This window comes from Protopterus annectens, chromosome 4.part1 (genome assembly GCF_019279795.1).
Source record: "Protopterus annectens isolate FY-2018-M chromosome 4.part1, PAN1.0, whole genome shotgun sequence".
NCBI classification, from domain to species: domain Eukaryota; kingdom Metazoa; phylum Chordata; order Ceratodontiformes; family Protopteridae; genus Protopterus; species Protopterus annectens.
Window position 1 is genome coordinate 115,171,271 of NC_056734.1, and position 25,753 is coordinate 115,197,023.

The window sequence follows — 25,753 nt, forward strand, 5'->3', positions numbered from 1 at the left end:
CCTGCTGCATGTGCTTGACAAGGTACATGCCGAAGGGGGCATTGTACTCAATAATGAGTCTGATAAGGGAGGAGTACAGGGATGCTATAACTTCCTTGTTCCTGGATGAAATACCCTTACTTAAGAGGTGGGCCATGTAGAAAGCCTTCCGTACAACAGAAGCAATGTGGTAGTCAAAAATCAGGTTGCTATCAACCTGGGTGCCCAAGCCCCTCACAACTGATTGTGTGCTTAGTACATTGTTATTAATATGATATTTAGTAGGGATACCATTTTCCCCAAAGGGGATAATGATGATTTCTTGGGATTCAGTTTGAGGCCATGATTCTGGCACCAGTCATTAGTTTGGGTAAGGCCATCTTGGAGGATGTTCACATCACTAGGAAAATTTATGACAGTGCCCAGCTTGTAGTCATCTGCAAACTTGGGCAGCCATAGAGCACTGGTTTTGACTTGCACCTCAGGAAAATATATCCCAAACAGTAGAGGCCCCAAGACCCATCTTTGGGGTACACCACTTGTTACAGGTCTACTACTAGAGGTGGCTTCCTCTATTTTGACTGAGTGGGTTCTATCAGTGAGCCAGTTATCTACCTATCTGGTAACATACCGGTTAATGCCTAGCTGGGACAGTGTATCTATTATGCCCGAGTGGGGAATAGTGTTGAAGGCTTTGAGTAGGTCAAGGTAGGTGATGTGCACTGTCTTCCCCTCATCCATGGCTTTGGTGATTCTTTCGAAGAAGATGACCAAGTTTAACAGGCATGATTTCTCTTTGACAAAACCAAACTGTGTGGGATCAAGCGTTTGGAGGTAGCCAATGTCTTTGTTTATAAGGTCCATGATAATGCATTCTGTGGCCTGGCAGATGAGGCTAGTTAGGCTGATGGGCCTATAATTGCCTGGGTCAGTGGACACTCCACATTTGTGTAGAAGGATGACAGTGGCTCTCCTCCATTCTGCTGGGATGAAGCTAGTTTACAGGCTTTCGTTGAATATGGTGCCTAGTGGTGCTGAGAGCTCTTGCCTGAGTTCATGTAGGACACAGCCAGGCATGTTGGCAGGTCCCATAAAGGCTGCATTTTTTTGCCTTTGAGAGGGCATTAATGATGATGGTGGAGGTCACTCATTGGAAGTTCTAGCTTGGCTGGAGTTTGAATTTAGTTTTTTTCTGATTGGTTTTTCAGTGTGATCTTCTAACTCTTTGTTTTAATTTGTTATTTGGGATATTTTGCAGTCACCCTAATGATAATGGACATCAGCTGGGTATAACAACCCTGTGTTTCTTATGTTTAGTCAAACACTCTGCTTATGCTATGCTGATGAGGTCATAACAAGGCCGAAATATGCATATCCATAGTTAGTGGTGTTTGGCTTTATTGGCCTGAAATTGTCCATTAAAACAACTTCAAATGTAAGCTCTAGCTTGGCTGGAGTTTTCATTTAGTTTTATTCTTTAATTTGATGGAATTAATTGGTGCAGTTTTTTTATCAAATGTATATATTTATAAAAGGCCTTTTTATTAGATGAGACAGTAATTAATTAACATTCATAATTCTCCTTAGACTTCCTAATTTCATGGTTCAAAAGTTTATATACTTCATTAAATTTACTTCTATTTACAGCAGTAGAAAAAAATTAATTACCCCTCAATAAGCTTGTTTTTTATGTCTGTACAGCCTGTAAATTGGTTTTCACCAGCAGAAAGTTTTCTTAGAAGAGAGAGTGATATTGTTAGTTGCCTGCTAATAATAAGGATTACAGAGAATAAGCATACTCTAAACTAAAGTCAAGGAAAAGAGAAGCATAGCTTGTCTTAGATATTTGATTACACAAACCTTTAAAATCTGCATATTTAAATAAGTTTTAACAACATTTAATGGGCCTTAAGTAGTAGATAATAACATAAAATTGATAGCATTATGCTCAGATCCACCAAGAGGAGGAGCAACATCTATATGGCAAATAATGTTGGGAACATTAGCTGCAACAATGTCTAATAAGTTTAAACCTCTAGTAGAAGTGATAACCAACTGAGTCAACCAATAGAAAGCAAGAATATCTAAAAATTATCTTTTATAAATATAGTTAGAAAATGTTGACAACCAATCAATATTAGGATAGCTTAAGTCTCCCAGAAAAACAATATTAGATTTTCCTTCAGAACAGATGTCCAAATAATTTTAAATATTTCAGTGAGATACACTATCCATATTTGGTGTTCTGTAATTCAAAAATACAACAATTGGTTTAATATGAGAATTAACATACAATTGAACAGAAGTTGTTTCAAACTCAACTTTCAAGCTTAGTAAACTTAATGAAATGACGTTATGAATCCATAGTGTTACACCACCCCAGTGGAAGGTTGGTCTAAGATGCTCATATTTAGTAAAATCATTATTCTGAAAGTTATATGAATTCCAGGATTCCATGAGGGTGACAATCTGATATTTATTTACGAGTATGAGACCAACTTATTCATCAAATTTATTACCTTAGGTAAAAGATGATAAATGTCAATTAATTTCAACCCAGCTAATGCTGAAATTGTCAAAAAAATCTTATCAATTTTGTTCAAGTGTTTAATTACTGGTTTCAGCATTGAATTGCCCAACACTAGTTTATGCACATTGTAACCAGAGTTTAATTATCCAACACCAGCTGTTTCAACCTTCAGGTTGTCAACAAATTAACTTTTTACCACGTCATTGGTAGTTTCTGTCTGAGTCTGCATATAATTAACATGATCTGCTTCAATAGATTCAGTAAAAATAGTGCAGTCAATTGGCCCCATAACAGACTGTTGTACATTTGTCATTGTATCAGAATTTATTGGTGAGTCAGAAATGATACTTTCCTTAATCAGTCTAACTTCAGAGACATGAGATAAAATAGTCAGACAATCAACAAAGCTCTCATTCTCCTTACTGTGTGCTTTCTTCCTAACACTAACCTTATCTATAAATGAACTTTGATCACAAACAAGGTCAGCAGTTTCAATTATGGCCTTATCAGGAATTTGAACATCACACTGACTCGAACTATTCTGGTTTACAATGATCACTTCTAGATAATGGCTCGCCAAACCCTAGTTAATGTCAGATAAAACAACATTCTCAAGACTAACACAAGTATTATCTCTCACAGTTGACAGGTCGAAGTAGCATCGCACTTTGAATTAGTATTAATTACTCTGGATTTTTTTAATTTCTTATTGATATACCCTCTGTGAAGGACTCTCTCCTCTCATATTCACCGCGGAGGTTCTCTTCCATGGAACCAGTCATTTCTAACCAGAAGAGTACAGCAAAGCCATCTTACAATTATGTAAATAATGAGACCATGCATGAAAGTAATCAGAAATAGACTTAAATTTTTTTCCTAGATGACATGAACATGCTACAGAATTACCAGTATTTTTATAATAAAACCACTGATAATAGTTTATTTAAAAGTGTACAATTAGAACATATATCACCTTGTGGAGATCTAAAATAAACTCCACAACAAACACATTCACTTAAAAACTTGGATTTGATAAGATCTTCCATTAGGTACAAATTTAAAGAGTCCATAATGGTTACTATTCAGACTGATAGCAACTAGTTATAAGATTAAGAGTTAACACTAAACTAGCTGTGAATGGACAAAAAAAGAAAAACAGCAAGTAAAGAAACATGAAATACTTACAATATATTAAGAATTAAATTCCTTAAATTGTTGTGTAGTTAATACAAAGTGGTCAGCCCTAAAATCAACAAGTTACACTCACACTCAGTCACTAAATAATGCAAAGGTATGCAAAGCATGTCTTTGTGTCTTCACGGTAAAATGACAACACAATGTCACGGTCCACTGGACTTGTGACTGCTTGTAGAGAGCTCTCTGATAAACACTTAAGGGAGGATTTAATACACATCCCAACCTTTAACCCTTCTGAGCTCACACAGAATAAATAAACAAAAAGTTTGTTCCCAGCATCTTTGTAAAGAACAGGGGGGAGCATACAAAGGAAAGAAAAAACTAAAACAATTGAATTGATGGCACTGACAAGTAAATGGATGCTCTACTTGCATCTGCTGGTAGAAAATTCCCTTATAAACACTTAAGGTAGGATTTGATACTTGCCCCAACCCTTATCCCTCCTCAGTTGGCACAGAATAAATAAATAAACAAAAAGTATGTTCCCAACTTCTTCATAAAGGTGAGGGAGAGAACACAACATAAAAAAATACAAACTAATCCATTGTCTATCAATGGATTGAATGATCACTTTAAGGGAGAAAACTATGGATGTGCGAATCATACACATTCTGCATTTGCCCAGAATACCAGTGATAGAAAAAAAAAAAAAGAAAGAGAAGTCATAATACAGTGAAGTGTTTTACTAGCTTTGAAATTTGGTAAAAATGTTTAGTGCTGTTGAACAAGCAGCACTTCCTCTCAACTTCTTTAATTAAGAATTCTGAAAAAATCCAAAAATAATGGGAGGACAAGGACAAAATCGGGGACAATTTTTAAATATGCCACTACTTCATTAAAAGAAAATAATAGAACAACAGATTTTGCATCAATATGCATTTTCTGAACAATAAGAAGCATTAAACCCTGGCATTACTGACTGAAATTCTCAATGATTTATCAGAAATTTAGAACCTTTGTGAGGGACAGGACAAACCTATGAGGCAAAATGTGGAATACTAGAGGTACAGACAGAAGACAAAATTAAGTGCTACTCTGTGGAATTAAATGTAAAATCTGTTAGACACCAGTATAACATACTCTCTATCACACTGTGGTAAACAGTGGTCTATTATGGAATAGGTTTATAGTGGTTGTCAGTATACATGAGACAATTGCGACATTGCATCAGGATGCCCATGTCAATCAGTCTGGCCAGAGAGATGGTAGGAAACTGTCCTCCATGATAGCATGTACTGTATGTTTTATTAGGGAATGGGATGGGTTAATTTGAAAGGACAGTGCTGGTAGTGCCAATACTATAACAGGGATCTATACTTTGAGTAGGCTAAAGTTGATCATTAAGGCAATGCTGCTCAGTCTGCAAGTTGCACCTAGAGCAGAAATGTTTGGAAAGCTTTCACTGACAGCTGTTTAGGGAAAATTTAACTTCTAGGCTTTTGCGTCTGTACAAGGGCAATGCTAACAGCTGCTACACAAAGAGCAGCACCACGCCAAAGTGAGGCTTAAATATGACCAAAGAGAAACACATTTTAAGCTAAATACCAATCAGGAAAGCACAGAATAACCCTTCCACCAGCAATCCCCAACTCAGACAGGTTAGATCAGCACAAGGGTACAACCTTCCCTCTTCTTAATGTAGAATAGCTGGTTTGGAGCCCAAGTGTAACAAGACTGTACAAACTACCTACGACAGCCCTACAACTAACAGATGCAATGTAATACAGTGCAGTTAGCTACTTAAAGCAGCAGCAGACTATATAGTTTTTTTTAAACTGCTAAAGTACAGTCACAGTATATAAGAAAAGTACAAAAAGATATTGTGCTTCCCAGCTCAGATAGACCAGGTAAACACCTACTGCCATGAGATGAATATTCCCAGTCCTCCTAATGCAAAACCATAGTAAAGGATTGTCTGGTGTGAAATGATACCACAAACAAACTTAACAGATATGAAATGCTGCCACAAACAAACTCAAAGATACAAATGCTGCAGTATACTTTAAACAGCTTATAAAAGTGTGATTATTCAACAGAAGTCTTTGCTTTGTATAAATGAGCCAAGAGCCACTCAATTCTACAAAATTTATAAAGGCACTAAAAACAAGATGAGCTGATTAACAAGCCCTCTATCCAATAAAACTACATATATAAATCTCAAGTGTTTCCCCAACCTAAACAGTCCAGACTACTGTCCAGTCCACTAGATGGACAATCATGACATCTTGGTGTAAAAACAAGTGCTTGCTAGAGTGTAAATAGATTAGTACTAGGCTGAATGCCTTGTGGGCCATTTTAAGCCTGGCCAATTAACCCATGTGAGAATCAAACCCTGCACCTTGTGTCTGCAAGGTAAACACCTTAACCAATATGCCATCCTCCCACCCAAAAATACACTACTTTATGTAACAGCTATCTAGATAGTGAATTCAGAGCCAGTAAATCAGTAGAACAAGCAATGAAAGGCAAAATGCACCTTTTCAATATAAGTACAAGGAAAAGCATATAAATAACCTGGATAACTGGACTGGGAACAGAAAATAAACCCCTGGGATTCCACCTATGTCCCTGTTGGAGAGTGGCATAGGGTGCTGATTTGTTGGAACATGGGCTAAATTCTTGGCTAGGCTTGTAAGGGCCTCAGGGCCAATAGTCTAGTAACTTCCTATAATCCTATGATCCTAAATAATTCAAGATGTCATCAACAGTGTAGAAACGAAGGGGCTTATTAAGCTCAATTTACAGTAGGGATAGGCAACTTAAAATCACCAGGTTTAAAAAGCATATCAACAAAAGGAAGGGTGATATGGAAAACTAGTAGGAATCACCAGCAATGCTTTAGTTTATGTATGCTTGAAATATTTTCAGAAAAAGACAAAGGCCCAAAAATTTTATGTGTATTTAAGTATCACTCAAACAATATAACCAATAAAAAAACATGTGAAATGTGCAGCATAGCTATTTTAAGTGTCAGTTTCTACATAGTGATGAAACAAGTGGCAGCTGATACAACACGCTTACTGCCTCCACTCTCAGCTAACAGCTTGATCCAAGCAACACTCAAATAATTACCAAATAATAACAATGGGGTACCCTATTTAGATACCTTTGTTTCCAAAGACATTAAAGGTTTCAAATCCACTATTTACAGGAAGATGACGTTCTCTAACTCATATTTAGATTTTAATAGTTACCATCCTTATAAACTGAAAAGAAACATCTTTAAGGGCCAATGCATACGGGCCATAAGAATGACCTCTAATTTTGAAGACTTAGTGAATGAACTGAATTTTATATCTGATCTATTCAAGGAAAGAGGTTATGATGAGTTAATGTTGAACAACATCAAGAAATATACCTTGGGACAACGTGAACAGAGATATATACCTTTATTGGGGACAGAGAATAGGCCAACAACTAGTATAGGAACCGAAGACACAACTAGTTCTACTTTTAAAAGTTTTAAAGGTACTAAGAGCTTACACACTGATTCTATGAACTGCATTCAATCATACTGTAATTCCCTTGTTATTGAATATGGTCCATGCAGTCAGTCGATTAGAAATATAGTGGCTAATAATTGGTATATATTAACATCTGCAAATGACATAACCGACAGAGTAGGGACCAAACCACATTTTGTATCTAAAATGGGTAAAAATTTAAAATACATTTTTGATAGGAAATTGTCACCTGTGATTCAAAATGGAATTAGTACTTCCAAATGTGGCACATGTCATCAGTGCCCTTATATTTTTGAGTTTAACACAATACGTTTGAATAACATTAACCACACTAGGTTACACTTAATCAAAGGAAATTGTAGGTCCACAATGTTGGTATACATTGCAATTTGTATGTCATGCCAGTATTTCTACATTGGAAAAACAGAGAGACAGTTGAGACAAAGAATTTATACCCATTTGTATTCTATAAGGAAGAAAGACACCAAAAATGCCTTATTTAGACACATTATAAATTTTGGTAGTGACCACAAATTTAAGTTTGGGATTCTGGAACTGGTTAAGAATAACCCCAGAGGTGGTAATATTAAGAATCACCTCTTATATCGTGAATTGTGGTGGCAGGTATATACTGATGCCACCACAGCACCAGGTTTAAATGAATACATCTCGATTAAACCCCTACTTTCTATGGACTGACATTATTTTCCAGGGGGCACACTTACATTTTTCCTGTAGTGTCATGCTGTGATTTAGGTAAGGACTGTTAAGGTCCACTTTAACATACTATAATACATCATTACATTTTCATATATATAAAAAATTTTTTATTGGATCTGTAATATTTTTAATGATTTTTAATGATGCTGAATGTTTTTAAAATGAATCACTTTTTTAATGATGCAATTAACTGTAATTAGCCAATTTTGGCGCCTTTATGTGTATTTAAACAGTTGACTTCTTTTCAACGTTGTTCTGATGAAGCTTGCATCACGCATGTGAAAGCGCTAAACCATTGTTATTAAATGAAGTTACGTTTATTTTATTTTATTTTTTGGTAATTATTTGAGTGTTGCTTGGATCAAGCTGTTAGCTGAGAGTGGAGGCAGTAAGCGTGTTGTATCAGCTGCCACTTGTTTCATCGTTTAGTTACCTACAGCTCGCATTTGTTCAGTTTCTACATAGAACAAAAACACCAGGCCAAGTAGATTTCTTAAAACAGAAAACAAAATGGAGCATGTAAAACAGAAAGCAGCTCATCATTCACAGACAAAAAATATATAGGTTTACTTTCCTCACCCAGTGATCACTTTACTGCATCTTCATTTCCACAGATGCACAAATTATTCCAAATGTTTTCTTTTCAGCACTAATTCCTTGTGGTATAACATAAAAATGCATTGGACACTAGGTTTGTCATTGAGGTGATTCATTCATCAATAGTGTGTATTTGTTGATTTATTTTCTGAGCAACTGATTGTGCTGCATTCTGGTTACTTTGTAATAAATTCTGCTGCAGACTACAGAACACATGCCAAACTACTGTGGAACTGTTCTCCCCTCTAATGCATCATTAGAGGGTAGAGCTAGATGACATGGAATCAGGAAATACCTGGACACTTGCTCAACATACAGTAAACTGAAGCATCAGTTGATTAAACTTAATAACTATAGGCCCACTGGCAAGGGCGCCAGCAGGCAGGTGCAAGGGGGTGCACTTGCACCCCCCCTGGAATCGGCTGGCCGAGAAATTCATTTTATTTTAATTTTTAAAAAAAGTTGTTTTTTTTTTTTTGTTTGTTTTTTTTAAAGAAAGGACATTCCTCTTTAAGAACGCCCATTGCATACCGTTTTAGGCGCCAGAACCATAGGGCGAGGAGGAGAGAAGCACCCTCCCACTTTTACAGCTGCAAGACCTGACTCATGCGTGTGCCGCATGCTACTTAATTTAAAAACACAAAAGTGCACGTGAAAAAAAAACGATCGCATCAGTTCACACTAAGTCAACTTCCACGGGTCGGTAAGCTCCATTTAATTTAATTTCTATGTGGAGACTGAGCTGTGCTCGGTTTCATTTAAGCAGGATGTTTAGGAGACATATTAGTGAGCCAAAGCTGAGCTGTTTCTGGAAGTGGAAAATAGTTATTACATGGAAGACTAAGCTTGGACAAATAAATAATGAATGGTCTCTACGGGCCTGATAATGGGAACCAGCTGAGTATGTGTGCCTTTTTTAAGGCCAGGGAAAATTTAGCATGGAGAAGTCATTTAGAGTTAGAATCCAGAGGAGTCTGAAGATGTTTTGTGAAAGGAAAGACAGACCAAGGGCTCTGAGATGACAGTCCAATGTGAAGTCTATGCTTACTAGTGAAAGTCCTAGTAATGAAGTGTTGGAGTTTACTAAAACAGAGAATTACTGGTAATAAACGTTTGTGTATTTCACATGTGAAACCTCTTTGGAGGGAAACAGTTATTCAAAGTCAAAAGTCTGTCAAAACAAAAAGTCTTCCTCTGGAACCTCTGGAACCACACAAAAAAGTAACACAAATGTCTGTGTTTCATTTCATCATCAAGAGCTGTGTCCCGTTTCATTTAAGCAGGCTGTTTCATTATGCAGAGCTGTGCTCTGTTTCATTTAAGAATAAAGAACTCCTCAAAGGGGGGGAATAAAAGAATAGATATAAGCTCTGAGAGCCTCTGAGCTTTATGCACTTTCATTTTAGTTGTCATTGTCAACTACATGATGCTCTTCTTATCAAGTTAATCCAAAGTTAAAAAATATGAGAAACATATCAAAACAAATAAAAGCATAACTATAATACATTTCTGCATTTCCTTCTGGAAGTTGGAAAAATGTGATGCATTTATCATGCTCATTTGCTTGTTAAAATTGTCTAATTTGATAATTCTCTGCTGTGGAAAATTAAAAATGCTGGAGACTGAATACAGAGAACTTTTCAGGAAAGTAACTTTCACTGTACATATTCAGACCACAGCACACGGTCATTTAAGTTAGAGTGTTAACTTAAGAGGCTTATTTTTTTCATTGGTGGTTAACTGCTACTTCTGGGTAGATAGAACATAATTCCGATCTGATTAGCATTTTATAGTATAACATTTTAGCTACTCAACCCGCAGTTGCTATTTTATATAACACCAGCATTTTATCACAAAAATAGCTTTAGTATTTGAGAATAGATTGCATTGCTTGTGGACCGCATTTGTAGCAACAATTCCCCTGTGCCATTTTATTTGGACATAAAAACAATTAGGCAATGTATTTCTAGGTCCAAACCTGAATTCATTTTTTAACTGTGCTTCAGTAAGTAATTTTATTTAAGGGATGTGTAAGCTCTGTTTCATTTCTATATGCAGGCGTTTCAATTTAAGTAGGCTGTTTCATTTCATTATGCAGAACTGTGCTCCATTTCACTTAATGTGTGTATGTGTTGCCCCAGTTACTTATACATGGGGGTTAGAATTACCCAGGTTTAAAGCCTGAACCTTAGGCACAACAGCTTGCATTCTCTACCCACGCCGTCGCCACCAATCCAGTTGTGATACGTCCTCTTAAAATTTCTGGTTTTGTGTTAAATCAGTGAGAATGGAAATTCACTAAATAATCTTTTTTTGGAAACACACTGCAACACAAAACACTATTTCAGAACACACTGCAACACAAAACACTATTTCAGCAACATTCTAAGATAATACAAACAATATTTACAATGTGTCCTTGGTTTTGGGCATTTGCCTCTTCCCCAAATAAATTCTGTCTTTTTCCAGTTTTCTTCTGCTATGAAATTGAGAGATTTAGCTGTGGCAAGTTGATGGTGCAGTGGTAGTGTTGCATCAGAGCAAGAGGTTATGTGGTTTGATTCTTGGCTGGGGTGCCTCCTGTGTGGAGTCTGTATGTCCTCCCTGTGTTTGTGTGGGCTCCCTCTGGGTGGTCTGTTCTCTCCTATATTACAAAGACCTTGGTCTGGTGCATTTCTACCTGCACCTCCGCTGAAAATTGGCTTTGTTCAAGTTGTACTTTCCTGTTAAATAAATGAAAAATGTTGCTGAGGGCTTCAGGAGAAGAGAAGTTTAGTGCTGCTTATTCCAAGTCTGTTTGCATTGTTAGTAGCAAAACAGGTAGTTACCTTACTTTTGATGCAGAAGGCTAGGGGTTCTACTTCCACAGTATGCAGGTGGATCGTTGATACTGTACTGTTGTACTTTAAAGGGAGTGGATGCTGCAGTCCTGTGAATGTCCTCCTTTGGACAAATTACCTAGTAACTATGAACCTGTTATCAGTTTGCCATCCATTCCCTATTGCAATATTACTAGCTTATCGTTGTTTAATGTAACACAGGCAATTTATTCTTCAAATGCAACAGCCACTTTATTTGTAGATGAAACAATGAACTATAAAGTTTTCTTAGCAGCAACCTCTTCATTAGAGATCCCTTTAATGTAGAATTATTTAGATGACTGACTTCTGCAGACATTTTGCATATTTACTGATATTGGTGGATTGTAATGACAGAAGTTTAAGTAGCCTTTTATGGTTGAAATTTTCTGAAATGGGTAGTTCTGTCATTGGTTCATACATTTTGTTTCATTGCTTACTAGAAGACTGTTCAAAACTACAAATTTAAAACAGTCTAAGAGCTGGTGCTGTATGATACAAGAAATATAATTTAATATAATCAGGAAGGTGAATCAAAGAATGCATACATGTATGTACTTGCACGACCCTAAACATGTGTTTGAAAACAGCCCAGAGGAAAGTGTGAAAGGCTCAAAATCATGGGCAAAGTTTAGGCTTTACTTTTGTTACCAAAGCAATGGATGAAGGTAAAACAGTTCACACCACATTACCTTGACCTGGCCAAGTCTTTTGACACAATCCCCTACTCAGGTGTAGTACAAAAGATGAACAATATAGGAGCAAACACTTGCATCACTAGCTGGATTGCCAACTTGCTCACAGGATGCAGGAGATCAAAATAGGGGAAGAGACCAGTTACCAATGGAGTCCCCCAGGGTTTGGTGCTGAGACATTTTCTATTTTGATTTCCTGCATCCTGTGAGGAAGTTGGCAATCCAGCTAGTGATGCAAGTGTTCATTGAAATAAAATATTAACTTTGTTTTATGAACTGGACTAAATGTTAAATATTTACTATTTAGCATGATACTAGTAGGAACAAGGAACTTGATTTCGTATGGTTTCACTACTCATCCTGAACACACACACACACACACACACACCAATAAATTCATATGGTTGCTCTTAGTTAAAGTTCATAGACATATAACTTAACAAATTTTTATAAAGGTTAATGTAAGAGGTTCTGAAATACATGTATATATTTATATGAAGTTCTATAAAATATATATGCAGGTGACTATAGAAATACATTACTTTTCAAACAATACATTTTATTCCCTATTTGAAAAAAACTGCATTCGATGTATACTAGGCCACCTAGTATATATACATCATCGTACAGTAGGTATCTAAATGTGTATGTTATGAAATTGCAGGCAAAGTACTTATTTCATTACATAAAGCACCCATGGGGCTATAAATGAAATGTTTGACTAATGTTACTTTGCATTTCAATTTCTTCCCAAGAAATTCTGTAACTCATGCTGTTTTCATAATATTTTAGCAAAGTAATGTTCTAAACTATTTTCAATTATCTCCAGTGATTCCATTATTCTGTTTTGCTCTCAGCACTTCAGGTTTGGCACAAACTCTGGTAGTTAAGAAGCTGAGTCGCACTGTGAAGAAAGTACATAGGTAATATTATTCAGCTCTTTAATTAGACCTATTTGTAGTTATTGATCTACTACTTATTTTTCTTTGGTAGCATAATTTGTCCATTGGTAGTAAGTGACTTTTTTATTTTAAAAACAGTCTGGGTTTGAATAACTGCACAAATATATATTTGTCCTGTGTGTCATCAAAAAGGTACTTTGTCAGAAGCAGGTGCAGTGATTCTAGCAATGTTCTAAGTTCATGACAGCAATATTTATAATCTGCTCCTATTTATTTTAGGCTTTGTCCAGATTTCTTTCATTAAGAGGTTGAGGTGTGTGTGAGAGAGAGAGAGAGTGAAATGCCCTAGTTAGAGTTAGCAGGTGGATTTTATTTTCAAGTGCATTTTCAAGGAATTGTGAGCTTCAAGGGAAGAGAAATTTACTGCTTCTCATGCTAAGCCTACTTAAAATGTGCAACTGTTTTGTTTAGCAAATGGTATCACTATTGTGGTACAGAATTTTTAAAGCAGCACAGCAGGTAGCATGCTTGCATCTTGATACAGAGGGCTATAGGTTCTACTCTTACAACATGTAGATTTGTATTTTAAGGAGGTGGAGTGCTACAGTCCTGAGTATGTCCTCCTTTGGATGAGATGCCTAATAACTATGAACTTGTTTTTCAGCTTGCCACCCATTCCTCATTGCAATATACCAGCATACCATTTTTTTTAATATAACGTAGGCAATTTATTCTTCAAGGGCAGCAGGCATTGAATTTGTAGATTAAACGCTGAAATATAAAGTTGTTTTCTAGCAACAACCTCTTCACTGGTTTCAGATCTCTTTAATGTGGAATTATTCAGATGAGTTTTACTTCTGCAAAGATTCTGCATATTGATTGATATTGGTGGATTGTATGACAGAAGTTTGAGTAGAGTGGCCCTTTATGGTTGAAATGTTCTGAATTGGACAGGTTGTCATTATTGGTATATATGATTTGTTTCATTGTTTAAAGGAAAAATGTTCAGAACTATAAATTTAAAACACGCTCTAACAAGTGGTGCTGTATTATACAAGGGATATAATTCAATTATTATATAGTATAATTAATCCAGTCAGGAAGGTGAATCAAATAACTTTTCCATGGTTCTAAAAATGTGTGCAAGGAGCCTATGATTTGAAACGAGCCCAAAGGTAAACATGCCCTGCCACTGGCCAGATGCACTTTCTTTGAATGTGGGTTTCAATGTTGTTTCAGTGAATGTGGGTTTCAAAGGTAGAGAAGTTTTAATGCCAAGTCTCTTTTCATTGTAAGACTATTGCTTTGTTTAGGTTTAGTAAATGTCTATCAGTGTTTGTGCTATAAAATTTTAAATAAACGTTGTAAATGAAATCCAAATATCTGTAATCATTGTAGAACTAAAGCATAAAACAGTATACACACTGAGAGATTTTAATAGTGTCTATGACAAATGGGGAGAAATAGCCAAGTAATGGGACACTGGAATGGCTGCATGGGCGGGAGGTGGGACTGAGTGGGCGGGGGCAGCAGAGGGGGTGGAGCTGCATGGGCGGGGCTTGGGTTTGCACCCCCCCCTGCAAAAAATCCTGCGGGCTCCCTTGCCCACTGGAGTATCTAAATTGAAAACTACACATTTTAAAATAAGAAAGCCCATTTTACAAGATGAGGCCATAATTATAACAAAAAGAAAAGGTAAAAAAAAACTTTACACTGATCTTTTCTCAATGACCATACCCTCCAACTGGTCACACCCTGTATGTCATCTTAGTCCACACCTTTTCACATTATTTGGGCATCTTAAAAGGTGGTGACTGTAATTATACAATGAAAGGAAACAGAGAGGCAGAAATGCATAAGATGACTGGAGAAAACAGTCAGTGTGTCAGGTGTACTTCCAGTGTTATCCATAGTAATAAGTCCAACTAACTAAAGTTATTAAAAACAAAAGCTACCAATTCCATATTCTTTGTTCCACTAAGTGAAGAAGACAAATGCATGCATCTATACAGTGCAAGATAAAATTTCACAAAGGCAGACAGGAAAAAAATGCAGGGTGGAAAAACAAAACACACAAAATGAAGTCAAAAAATCCTTAAAAATGACTTTAAACTCACCATGGAAACAGAGCCGGATCCAGCACTAGACATCCAAGGCAGTCACCTTGGGCTCACTGGATGAGAGGAGGCCCCTGCTGGCTGGGAAGGGACCTGCTTGCCGAGCGATCATCACATATACTTTTAAAATTACAAAAAAAAAAAAATTATGTTTTTCTTTTTAAAAGCATTCTTCTTTAAGAACACCTTTTGCATCCAGTCACATACCTGTTGCGTCTGTGCGTGCATCATTACACACACTTCCTATTCTTCCATTCTGCAAGTGTGTGGAATTTAAATGCAAACATTCTATTCTTGCGCTGTTACTTCCACAATGAATGTTGACTCATTCTTCTTCTACAGAAAGTAGTGTGTGTGTGTGTGTGTGTGTGTGTGTGTGTGTGTGTGTGTGTGTGTGTGTGCCCACACCCGCGCACGCACATGCATATATCATTAAGTGGCTGAAATAAGCTAAATGCTATGGAGGGAAACTTAGCATATTGACCATATTGGAGAGCTTTGCACAAAGGTAAGAACCATTTACCAAGAGATTTCACAGCTCAGAAAAGAGCTGGACTTACTCAGGAGATAAGTGGTTGAAGAAAAACATAGAACTAAACTACTGAAAGTAACAGGAAGCTACCAGAAGAGGTACATCAAAAAAATGAAGTTAGAGTTTGTTCAAAAGAAGCAGGGAGATATAGAAGCGTGAGCTAGACAGGAATTATGAGTGGCTGGGTAAAGAAAGGAGTTGAAGGGACTGACATGTTTTACAGGAGACCAGATTGCTGGCATATTGCAGTCAGCATGAGTAGTGCAGTTGAGTGACGTGCATTTTCCAAGGAATTCAGTGTCAAGTGCATTTTCCAAGGAATTGTGAGCTTCAATGGAATAGAAGTTTACTGTGGTATCACTACTGTGTTAAAAATTTTAAAAGCATCATTAGCAGCATAACAGGTAGCTTACTTGCCTTTGATGCAGAAGGCTCTGGGTTCTACTGCTACATTATAGAGATGGATTGCTGTTACTGCATTGTACTTTAAGGGGGGTTGGGTGCTGCAGTCCTGAGTATGCCCACCTTTGGGTGACATGCTTAGTAACTGTGAACCTATTGTCAGTTTGCCATCCATTCCCTAATGCAATATTACCAGCTTAACATTTTTTTAATGTAACAAAGGCAATTTATTCTTCAAGGGCAGCCTCTGAATGTGTAGATGAAACATTCAAATATAGAGTTGTTTTCTAGCAGCAAACTCTTCATTAGTTACATATCTCTGTAATGTGGAGTTATTCAGATAACTACTTCTGCAGAGATTGTGAATATTGACTGATACTGGTGGATTGCAAGAACAGAAGTTTTGAGTAGACTTTTATTGTTGAAATGTTCGGAATTGGGCAGTTTTGCCATTATTGGTTCATATATTTTATTTCATTGCTTACTGGAAAAAAAATTTTCAAAACTACAAATTTAAAACATGCTCTAATAAGTGGTGATGTATTACATAAGGAATATACTTTAATACAATCAGGAAGGTAAATCAAAGAACACATGCATGTATGCATGGTCCTACAAATGTGTGCAAGGGGCCTATGATTTGAAAACAGTCCAATGGTAAACTGTATCCGCAAGTGGCCAGATGCATTTTCTTTGAATGTGGGTTTCAATGCTGTTTCAATAAATGTGAGTTTCAAGAGTAGATAAGTTTTGATGCTAAGTCTGTTTCCATCCTGAGGCTGTATTGCTTTCTTTAGCAAATGTCTATCAGTGTTTCTGCTATAAAAGTTGAATTAAAAGTTTTAAATTAAATCCAAATAATCATTGTAGAAGTAATGCAGAAAACAGTATGCACACTGGGAGGTTTGAGCAGTGTTTATGATAACTGGGGAGAAATAACCAAGAAATGGGACAGTGGAATGGCTGGGGGGGGGGGGGGGTAATGGGGCCCCAATCCATTACCCTGCCTAGGGCTTCATTTGAGTATGATCCCGCTCTACCTTGAGATGTCAAGACTTCACAAGCATTCTCAGAGAAACAGTAGGAAACATATTTATTCCAGAGTCCTTAAAGGAAAAAAGTGGCACATAGTGCATTGATCCTAATATACTGTGCAAGTTCGGTGTTCCACACGTGCAATACATAAAGAAGTCATCCCCAGACATGGAAAACATAGGAAATTAAGGACGGAGTTCACAGATAGTGTTCATTTATTTTTAACAATGATGTATTTTAACAATGATGTACTCCCGTATACGAGTAATGCTGTTTCCCCAAGGTTGTTTATTTATTTAATAACAAGGCTTTGTTGTCATGATCAAACCACTCCAGACACAGGTAAACCAATATCACTCACGCCCACAGTTTATTGCTGACATATGTTCTAACTAGCAATAAGTCCACAAAGTACATAATAGGAGAGGTAACACCTCACTGGAGCTATTAAATTGTGCTGCTGTTACAAACGGATCATGGCTCTCTACAAACTACAGGGTGCAGACAAGCCACAGGAAGAAAGCATTTACGGTCTTCTATACTTGGTTAATTAAGTCTTCCGGCTTTTCGCGATCAGGGGTCGCCACAGCGGATCACAAATCAGCAAGACTGATTGGCAGCGAAGTTTTTACGGTGTCGATCTGCTAGCCCGGTCTTCTATACTTACACATAAAATTAACCAAAATGAATCATAGGCAAAAAAGGGAGGAATATGCACTCTTTCATTTGCGTTTGAATTTGAACATTGACCTTTAGGGCTAAAACAGGGATAACAAGATTGATTTCCCCATCTGCTTAACAATGGATACCAAGAATGGCATGTGACAGGCCACATATCACCATTCCGGAATAAAGTATCCAAAACATACTATGGTTTATGTATAGTGTTTTCTTTTAGGGGCCAGAGTGTGTTGGTAAGTGTATAGTATACTCTTGTTGGTGACCACATCCTTAGTTTCAACCGCACCCCATATATTACAGTCTGGCGGGTTTGCTACTTTTGGGTACTGTGAACTTTTTGACATTCTGCGTTAGAAGAAATTGCTAGATACTTACAGAATTATATATTTTAGCCTTTATAACGGGATCTGCAATTTAGAACGAGTGATGTATGACTACCAGGAGTAAGACAGAATTCGTATGGGTACCGAACTTGTCGTAAGTGTAGAATCGTTTTGCGAAAGGCAGTGACTTGGAAAGCACAGAATTATTCTCGGTACCTGCATAGAACAGCTGCTGTAATAAAAGCAAGGCGGCATTATAAGTACAGTATTAAATGGGATGGGAGAATGACGTACAGGAAAACAGATTACATTATGCAAACTGCAGATCTATGTAAGACGCAGGGGAGGTGTCGTTGAGCTGTCTGATTTTCACTAAACAGATACTGCCTTTAGTAGTCTTATCTCTCGCGTAGCATCTCATCCAGCAGGAATTATGTTGTCTTCCTCTTAAATGCCATGCTGAACTTTCCCTATCTGCTCCTGGCTGTACTTGCTACAGCCACTACCACCAGCAGCCCCAGCTGGACGCACCAGGAGGGCTGGGGCGGCGGGGAAGACCTTTTGCTGCCGCCCATCAATTCTTCTTCCCGCTCTTTAGCCAGTTTGGAGCTTGATTTGCACTTCTCCAAAAGATCTTCAGATGCTGGAGACGCGGATCTCGAAGATGTGCAGGAAGCGTTACCTTCCCAAGCAAGTCCCAGTTGCAATATTAGTGTGCAGAAGTTGCTCTCTACATCACTGGTCGTGCGGTGGAATAGGCAGCTAGGCTTCCAGTGCGACGTCTTTGTCTTTACCATCAACAATTATGGAAGAGCTTTCTTTTCTGCAGCATTCAATCGGGTGCTGTCACCCGTAGTCATCGAACACCTAGGAGTGTCTGGGGCACAACAGGAGTTTCGTCTTTGTGTGGGCTGCAGTTGGGGCAGGGCCAGGCGACCTGCGAGCAGCAACAGTGCCTACCTGCAGCAACGGTCGTCCTTCTCCTCATCCCCTGCTGCACCCGCATTTCCACCCCAAGGGGAGCTGCTTAATTTCTGCTGTCTGGATTTTGGGCTGGACGAACTGAAGGGCGATCAGAGCTGGAGGCTTAACCGTAAACCCATCGAATCGACTCTTGTGGCGTGCTTCATGACTCTGGTCATCATTGTGTGGAGTGTAGCTGCCCTTATCTGGCCAGTCCCCATAATTGCAGGGTTCTTACCCAACGGTATGGAGCAGAGGAGAGGGGGAGCACCTCCGACCGCATCCAGGTGACCAGTGAGCTGATGCCATATACTCTCTCTACAGGTACAGGTGACACACTCACGAGCAAAGTGCAAAGGTGAATCTAATTACAGGTTCAACACCTGAATGGTCAAGTCAGTTTTGCTTCATCTACCTTGAGCAGTTATTGCCTGGAGTGTACTCCAAGAAAGGCACTGCAACTTTAGGAGCTCAAGGAAATTTAAATAAATACATAAACCTTAAGTGTTTTTCTGACAACTTTGTGCAGTTTGGAGTGGTATTAATGTGGGGCTTGCCTTTTCTCGCTTTGAAAGTTTTTATTTGACATAAGAGAGATTTGCTAGCGGCGCTGCCAGAAATTAGTCCCCACTGTCTTAAGTAAATAAAAATGTAAGCTAAGTAGGTAGATGTACAATTCGAGTGACAAACATAGCTAAACATGTGTTTGCAAATACTGGAACGGCGTTGTAAATAGAACTGAACATGTAAAAGGAACTGCCCGGTGTGTTGGCGTACTTGTAAAATATGTGTATCCCACGCCCAGTGCCCCTTGCTAATTTTCCGGGTTTAATTGGGCGGTATTTTGTGGATGGACACAGGAGCTCGGACTTATCCGAAAGATTACTTCAGCCTTAAGGTCTTTGCGATTTTCACAGATTTTGCTTCAAATATACCGAGTCCACACCAAGACGCTGCCACACGAAGACTAAAAGTATTTAAGAGGTTGTCGCGCATCTCTGGATGGAATGCTGTTCATGGTGAATCACAGAAAGTTAACTTTTTATATGTTGATGGTTCTTAACCTTGCAGTGCAGAAGATGCCTTTCCAGCTATGCTGTCAAAATACAGTGCAGTTTTGTAAATGTCAGACTTCCTGCACTTGCATCTTTTTAACTGGCACTTCCTTGCCTTATATCCTTTTTCTGTTTGTTGCTTAAATATATATTTTGCGGATATACTTTATAAAATCGTTCCAGTTAATTTGTTATGCTTCTTGTACATAATCATGTATTTGTGGGTTAATGTATGCATACTGTTGAGCTGAGCAGCACCATAAAGTATCCTGATTGATGATTTTATTTATAAGGGGTTATATTTTGGCATAGGAGAATCAACGATATGGCTTTAATCCTCTATAAGTCTTCTAGGATCAGGATGGATCATTGTCTGCTAGACAGTTTCTGCAAGGTAGTAAACAACTGCAATAAGGATTATTAACACTTTAACATGATAATCTAGCTGGGATCAATTATTATATTTGGTTTCCTATGCTAGTGGTGTCCTCAGCTTCCAAAGGACTGATACACTTTTCTGGTATGAAATGAAATATTACATGGAAGGTTGACACTGTTGAAATTCCTTACTCAAAGGGGAAAAAAGGAATAGACATTATGCAAAATAATAAATCTGCCTGATGAAAAATTCACTTAAATGACTGCTCCACCCAGAAATTTAAAACAAACATGTTTTCTACCATATGTTGATCTTCTACGCAGTGTAAGTATCAGTTTTTTGTGGTTGTTATTATTTTATAATTTATATAGCCCAAATAGTTTGATGACAGGTTGTATGCCATAAGGATGTGATTTTGTTTTACATTCAGGCCATGCCCCCCCCCCCACCACCACCACTCAGCATCCCCATTATATAACACAGAGTCTCTGCAGCCCTCTATCTACACTTGCTTACAATAGCATCCTTCTAAATTTCTACTTTTATCAGTAGAGTGTTGGTGTATGATTTCCATAACTTTCTCTGATTTTTATTAGTCACAAGCCACTGAACAGGCATTTACATCAATTTTAAGTGCCCCACTAGAAAGAACTGTTCAATGGCTTGCTTTTATTGAATATTTGTTTTAAGCTGAGATGTTATCTGGCCAATAATGTTTCTGCTGATTTATCTGTGAATGAAATGATACATAGACACTTAGTATTTTCCAACAAATGCTTTATCATAGGACCCCCCACACTTCAATTTGGAAGTGATGAGTTCACCAGTTTAATTGTAATAAAAGTAAATCTGTTAGATGCAACTTTCCCTCCCCTCACCTATTCACTGACTTGTAGAAGAGTCTTGTGAGGTACTAGTTAACTGAACAGAAATAGAGAATATTATGCAGAGATGTACAGTAAGGTGCACACCAGAGACAAAGAGAGAGGTACTTCAAAAGCTAGCCTAGTTGTATGAATTCAGGCTTTAATAAAGTGTAGTTATACTGCATAAATCCCACTTCATTCAGTATATTCCATAACTTTGCTACCAAAGTACTATTTGACTCTTGCCAATGTGCTGGACAATAGGTACAAACCACCACCACTCTCATTGCCGCCAACCCACTTAGCAAAAAAGCAAACAATTCATATTTTCTTTGCATGTAGTTATCTTAGAATCAGATTCAAAGAGAGTAAAATAATTTTGTAATGAGAAAATCTTGGCATTTTGGGTGGATGTGTACTTTAACTTAGCTAACCAGCATATATCAATTCAAAGAGATAATAATAATAATAATAACTGCATATAATTGTAGTGTGGCAGCAGGACTGCTGTCAGAAAGCACAAAATTAAGCCTTAGGTTTCCTTTTCATAAGCCTTAATAACTTCTCACAATAGTCTTAAAATTCCTTCCTGTACCTTTTACAATATATTTTGGTATTCTTTAGTGTGCAGGCTATTACGCACCAGTTTCAAAATGTCATATCATATCTTAACTTATATTCACACAAGAGGTGCTGGGTACAATTCCCACTTCCTCATCATGTGACTTTCAGCAAGTAACATAACCAGCTAGTGTTCCTTGTTCACCTCAGTTAGAAGACAGTCATGCTTAGTGGGAGTAGGGGTTTCTTGCTTCCTATATTAACCAATGAATCTAAGACTAAACCTTCTTATTTATTGTTACTTATTTAGGAAAATGTTCCACAGACTGGGTGCTGTGTGTGGGTGTGATCTACCTAAATGGTAATGTGTAGTACCTCTACATTAGGAAGGCTTATAATAGAAGAGAGAGGACTGGATGGGGGGAGTAGGGTATGGTGCCAACTGTATAATGGGGCAGAACAGATAGACACATCTCCTTCTGCCCACAATTGTATATTTAAACTTACTTATTTTACAAACAACTACATTTCTTCTCCAATGACAGTTACTGTTATGCCTTCCTTTTGTGTTTACTAAGGGAGCATATAGTGGAGATAGACTACAAAGTTTATTTTCATTATTTCTTGTCCAGTCACAGGGGTCTGTAGCATACAATTCACATTGCTTCAAAAACACAACTCCTTATGGGGTTTATCATTCCAACCACACAATGAAACAACTGTTAATTGAACTCTTGCTGTACATTTCTGAATTAATTTTTAGGATGACATTTAACTTTTATTGCAAATAATATGTAGGTAACTGCTTCAGCATTTAATCAGCTGTTAAGATCACACTTCTCACAATCTTCTTTTATATTTTAGAAGGCTTTATGCATATAAGTAAAATTAAAATTATTAACATTTCTATTAATGTGAATATAGACTTCCTGTAATTTTAAGAAGGCCCACAAAACAATTAAAAGAGTGACAAATATTTTTATGAGAGCAGCCATGTAGGCTCTTGTGACAGTGTAAAGACTACAGCAACAAGGTTATAGATTTTACTGATTTCCGTATTTATTTTTATATAGTACTGGTCAAACTTTATTTTGAGACCCAGAATGTACCAAAACATGCCTTCTTTTGTTCACGTATGCACATGTTATTACAAATCATCTAGGACCACCACAATATATCAGTCAGTTTCTTGAACTACTGGAGGTTGCCCAGTATTCACTCCCTCATCTTCCAGAAGATTTACACTGATTCTTGTACTTTTTAATGTGTCAATGTCAGTCTCAGTTACAAGCCAAGCCATCAAAACTGCAGTCAGTTATTTATTAATTTATTTTTAGCAGGGGATGATGTAAAACCTCCAACCCATGATGTGGAAGATTATAAGTTCTGCACCACTGCTGTTATGATAGTACTTGTTGGGGTCACAGCAACATGGAGATAAGCAATGCATTTGGAGGAATCTATATTTTTGGTTAACTGGATGAAACTTACACTTTTCACAGCTCTCATGCCTCATTACCACCTGTTAAAAAATAGTCAGTGCCGAAGAACTCTTAACAATAATCCTGAGTGTACTACCATGATTTAATCAGTGCCATTATGTATTCTCGTTTTTCCACTGAGATTCTTTTATTGGAAACTCACATCTGGCAGGAGATGAAAAAATGATATGTCATGTTAACTACATTGCAATTACAGTGAGGGTGATGACTGAGAGAACAAAATAAAGGTATGCTGTGGCAAAGCACAGTATGTTTGTTCCAGGTTTAACACAATTAACTATTCTCATCACAGATCATTGACCAAGACTAATTTTCTTAAGTTTGTCCCTTTTTCACTGAGGCAATGTCACAACAATGAACTTTTTTTACCCCCCACCCATCCCTACCAGTGATCTGGGTCACCAACATAACTCTACCAATTTGTTCCCTATCTGGGCGAGAGCCAATGACTGTGGCACAGCTGTCATCCAGGCAGGTGTCAGTGGGCTTTTGTGTTATGCACCTATCTCTCTGTGTGAATGCCAGCAGACACAGAAACGTTCAGCATGCTGTGATCCTTACTAAGAGTTATACACCTCACTGACTGATGGAACCCCTTAGAAGGTTCTGGCCCCTTCCCATCTACTAAAGTGTAAACTCATGTCCCCACTGGGGACTGTAGAATGGAGTATACAGCCCACAATCCATTTGAGAGTAGTGAGCACACATAACTGTATCACTTTACATCCTTCCCTTGATGGTTCATTCAGTGTCTGGGTCACTAATCAAATCCAGGATATCTGAGCTGTGGTCAGGGCTTTATCCCTCTGTGGCATGGAACTGTCTTACAGGATTGTAAACCATGTTAAAACAAATCACAGACCACATAGACTAGCATGATGCATATGCATTGTATCACACAAGTGATAAAATAAGGTAATTGTCAAGGAAAATGTGACAGAATATAAATACTAAATAGAAATTAAGGGGAACATACTGTTTTATTTAGCAGCATAATTTCATGTGGTACAATTTATGTATCAAGTCATCATACTTGGATTGCATTTCAACAGTTTCCCATCATCAATAAAATTACCCTTGCTATTTAAAAAGAACTCTGTATTTTAATATGCAGCATTTTATTTGCATATTCTTTGTGTAGTAGGGTTTTCTTGAATTATGTCTTTATTAGTCTTGCACCATATCTTATTTATCCATATAAAAATCTATATAAAATGCAAACAAATATTGTCATCTTGCTTTCTATTTCCTGTACCCTTTTATATTCACCTTGACAATGAGCCAGAGTATTGTAGTGAGTCAGGCAACCAAATACATATGAAAAGACTCAGTGAAACAGTGCCACATTATTCATAATGTTTAGTAACACAATGGCAGGTCCAGAATTTGAAGAATTAAAAAAGAAAGAAAAAAGAAAACAATGATTTTAAAATAATTTGTGTAAATCAGCTATTTTTAAGATTTTTGTAATACAGAAGCAAAGTGCTTCTTATTGATGACAGAAAATGTAAAATTTGCTTTGTAGTATTTTCACTGTGAAAGACATTTTTAGAAATAAGTATTAAAATAATAATATTTATTAATCATTCTGCATTCATTGTGATCTTTGTATTTTTTACTGTATTATTTATTTTGGTTTTCTTGTTTTGTTATTGTACTAAATTAAGATTTTTTTTTTCTGTAAAAATGCTGACACATTTGTTTGCTGTGTTCACGTTTTAATCTGGCACCACCGGCAACATTCACATTGTACTTATGTGTGTGTGTGTGTGTGTGTGTGTGTGTGTGTGTGTGTGTGTGTGTGTGTGCATATATAGAATAAGAGTTTTTATTCAGTGAAACAACTGACATTTGCAAGGATATTTGTAACAAATAGCTATATTCAGGATGTGAGCTGCAATTACATATCCGTGATAGTACAGTGTATAAGATGATGACTGTGTTATACTTCAGACCTATTTTAGTATAAAAAAGTTATATGTATTTTTCTAAGATAACCACTTTTGATTTTAAAGCACTACCATAATAATTATCTTACTTGTAAAGTAATATACAAATATTTTAGCAAGGTGTTGTCCTGGATGTGATACCATCACGGATTAAAAGCTAAGATATTCATTAATACTAAAAGAAACTAAGATTTTTTACATCATAACAAATCATAAAAGAATACCTTTTTTGTAGCAGAATTAGATGCTTATATTGCAAGTAAACTAAATATTTTACTTAAATATATACAGTGACTAAAGATGACATATCATGTTCCCTGAATGTACCTATATCATAGTGAACATTATCAGCAATGTTCAATAAGAAAAAATATAGTATTAAAACACAGTTTAAAAATATTAAAAAAGCTATGCATGATTTTTGATGTTTAGCATCATAATTATGC

The 25,753-nt window shown here is 37.1% G+C and overlaps 1 protein-coding gene across 1 annotated transcript; it reads left to right on the forward strand.

Moving 5' to 3' along the window:
* The first annotated feature begins 17,931 nt into the window (after positions 1–17,931).
* On the forward strand, positions 17,932–24,944 carry TMEM158 (transmembrane protein 158). Its single transcript, XM_044070017.1, has one exon. The coding sequence runs from the start codon at positions 18,489–18,491 to the stop codon at positions 19,284–19,286; it is 798 nt and encodes a 265-aa protein (XP_043925952.1). The 5' UTR covers positions 17,932–18,488; the 3' UTR covers positions 19,287–24,944.
* The last annotated feature ends 809 nt before the right edge of the window (positions 24,945–25,753 follow it).

What these genes read in the sequence shown, in the direction of transcription:
- TMEM158 (XM_044070017.1), top strand. Translation starts at nt 18,489, where the DNA reads ATGCTGAACTTTCCCTATCTGCTCCTGGCTGTACTTGCTACAGCCACT.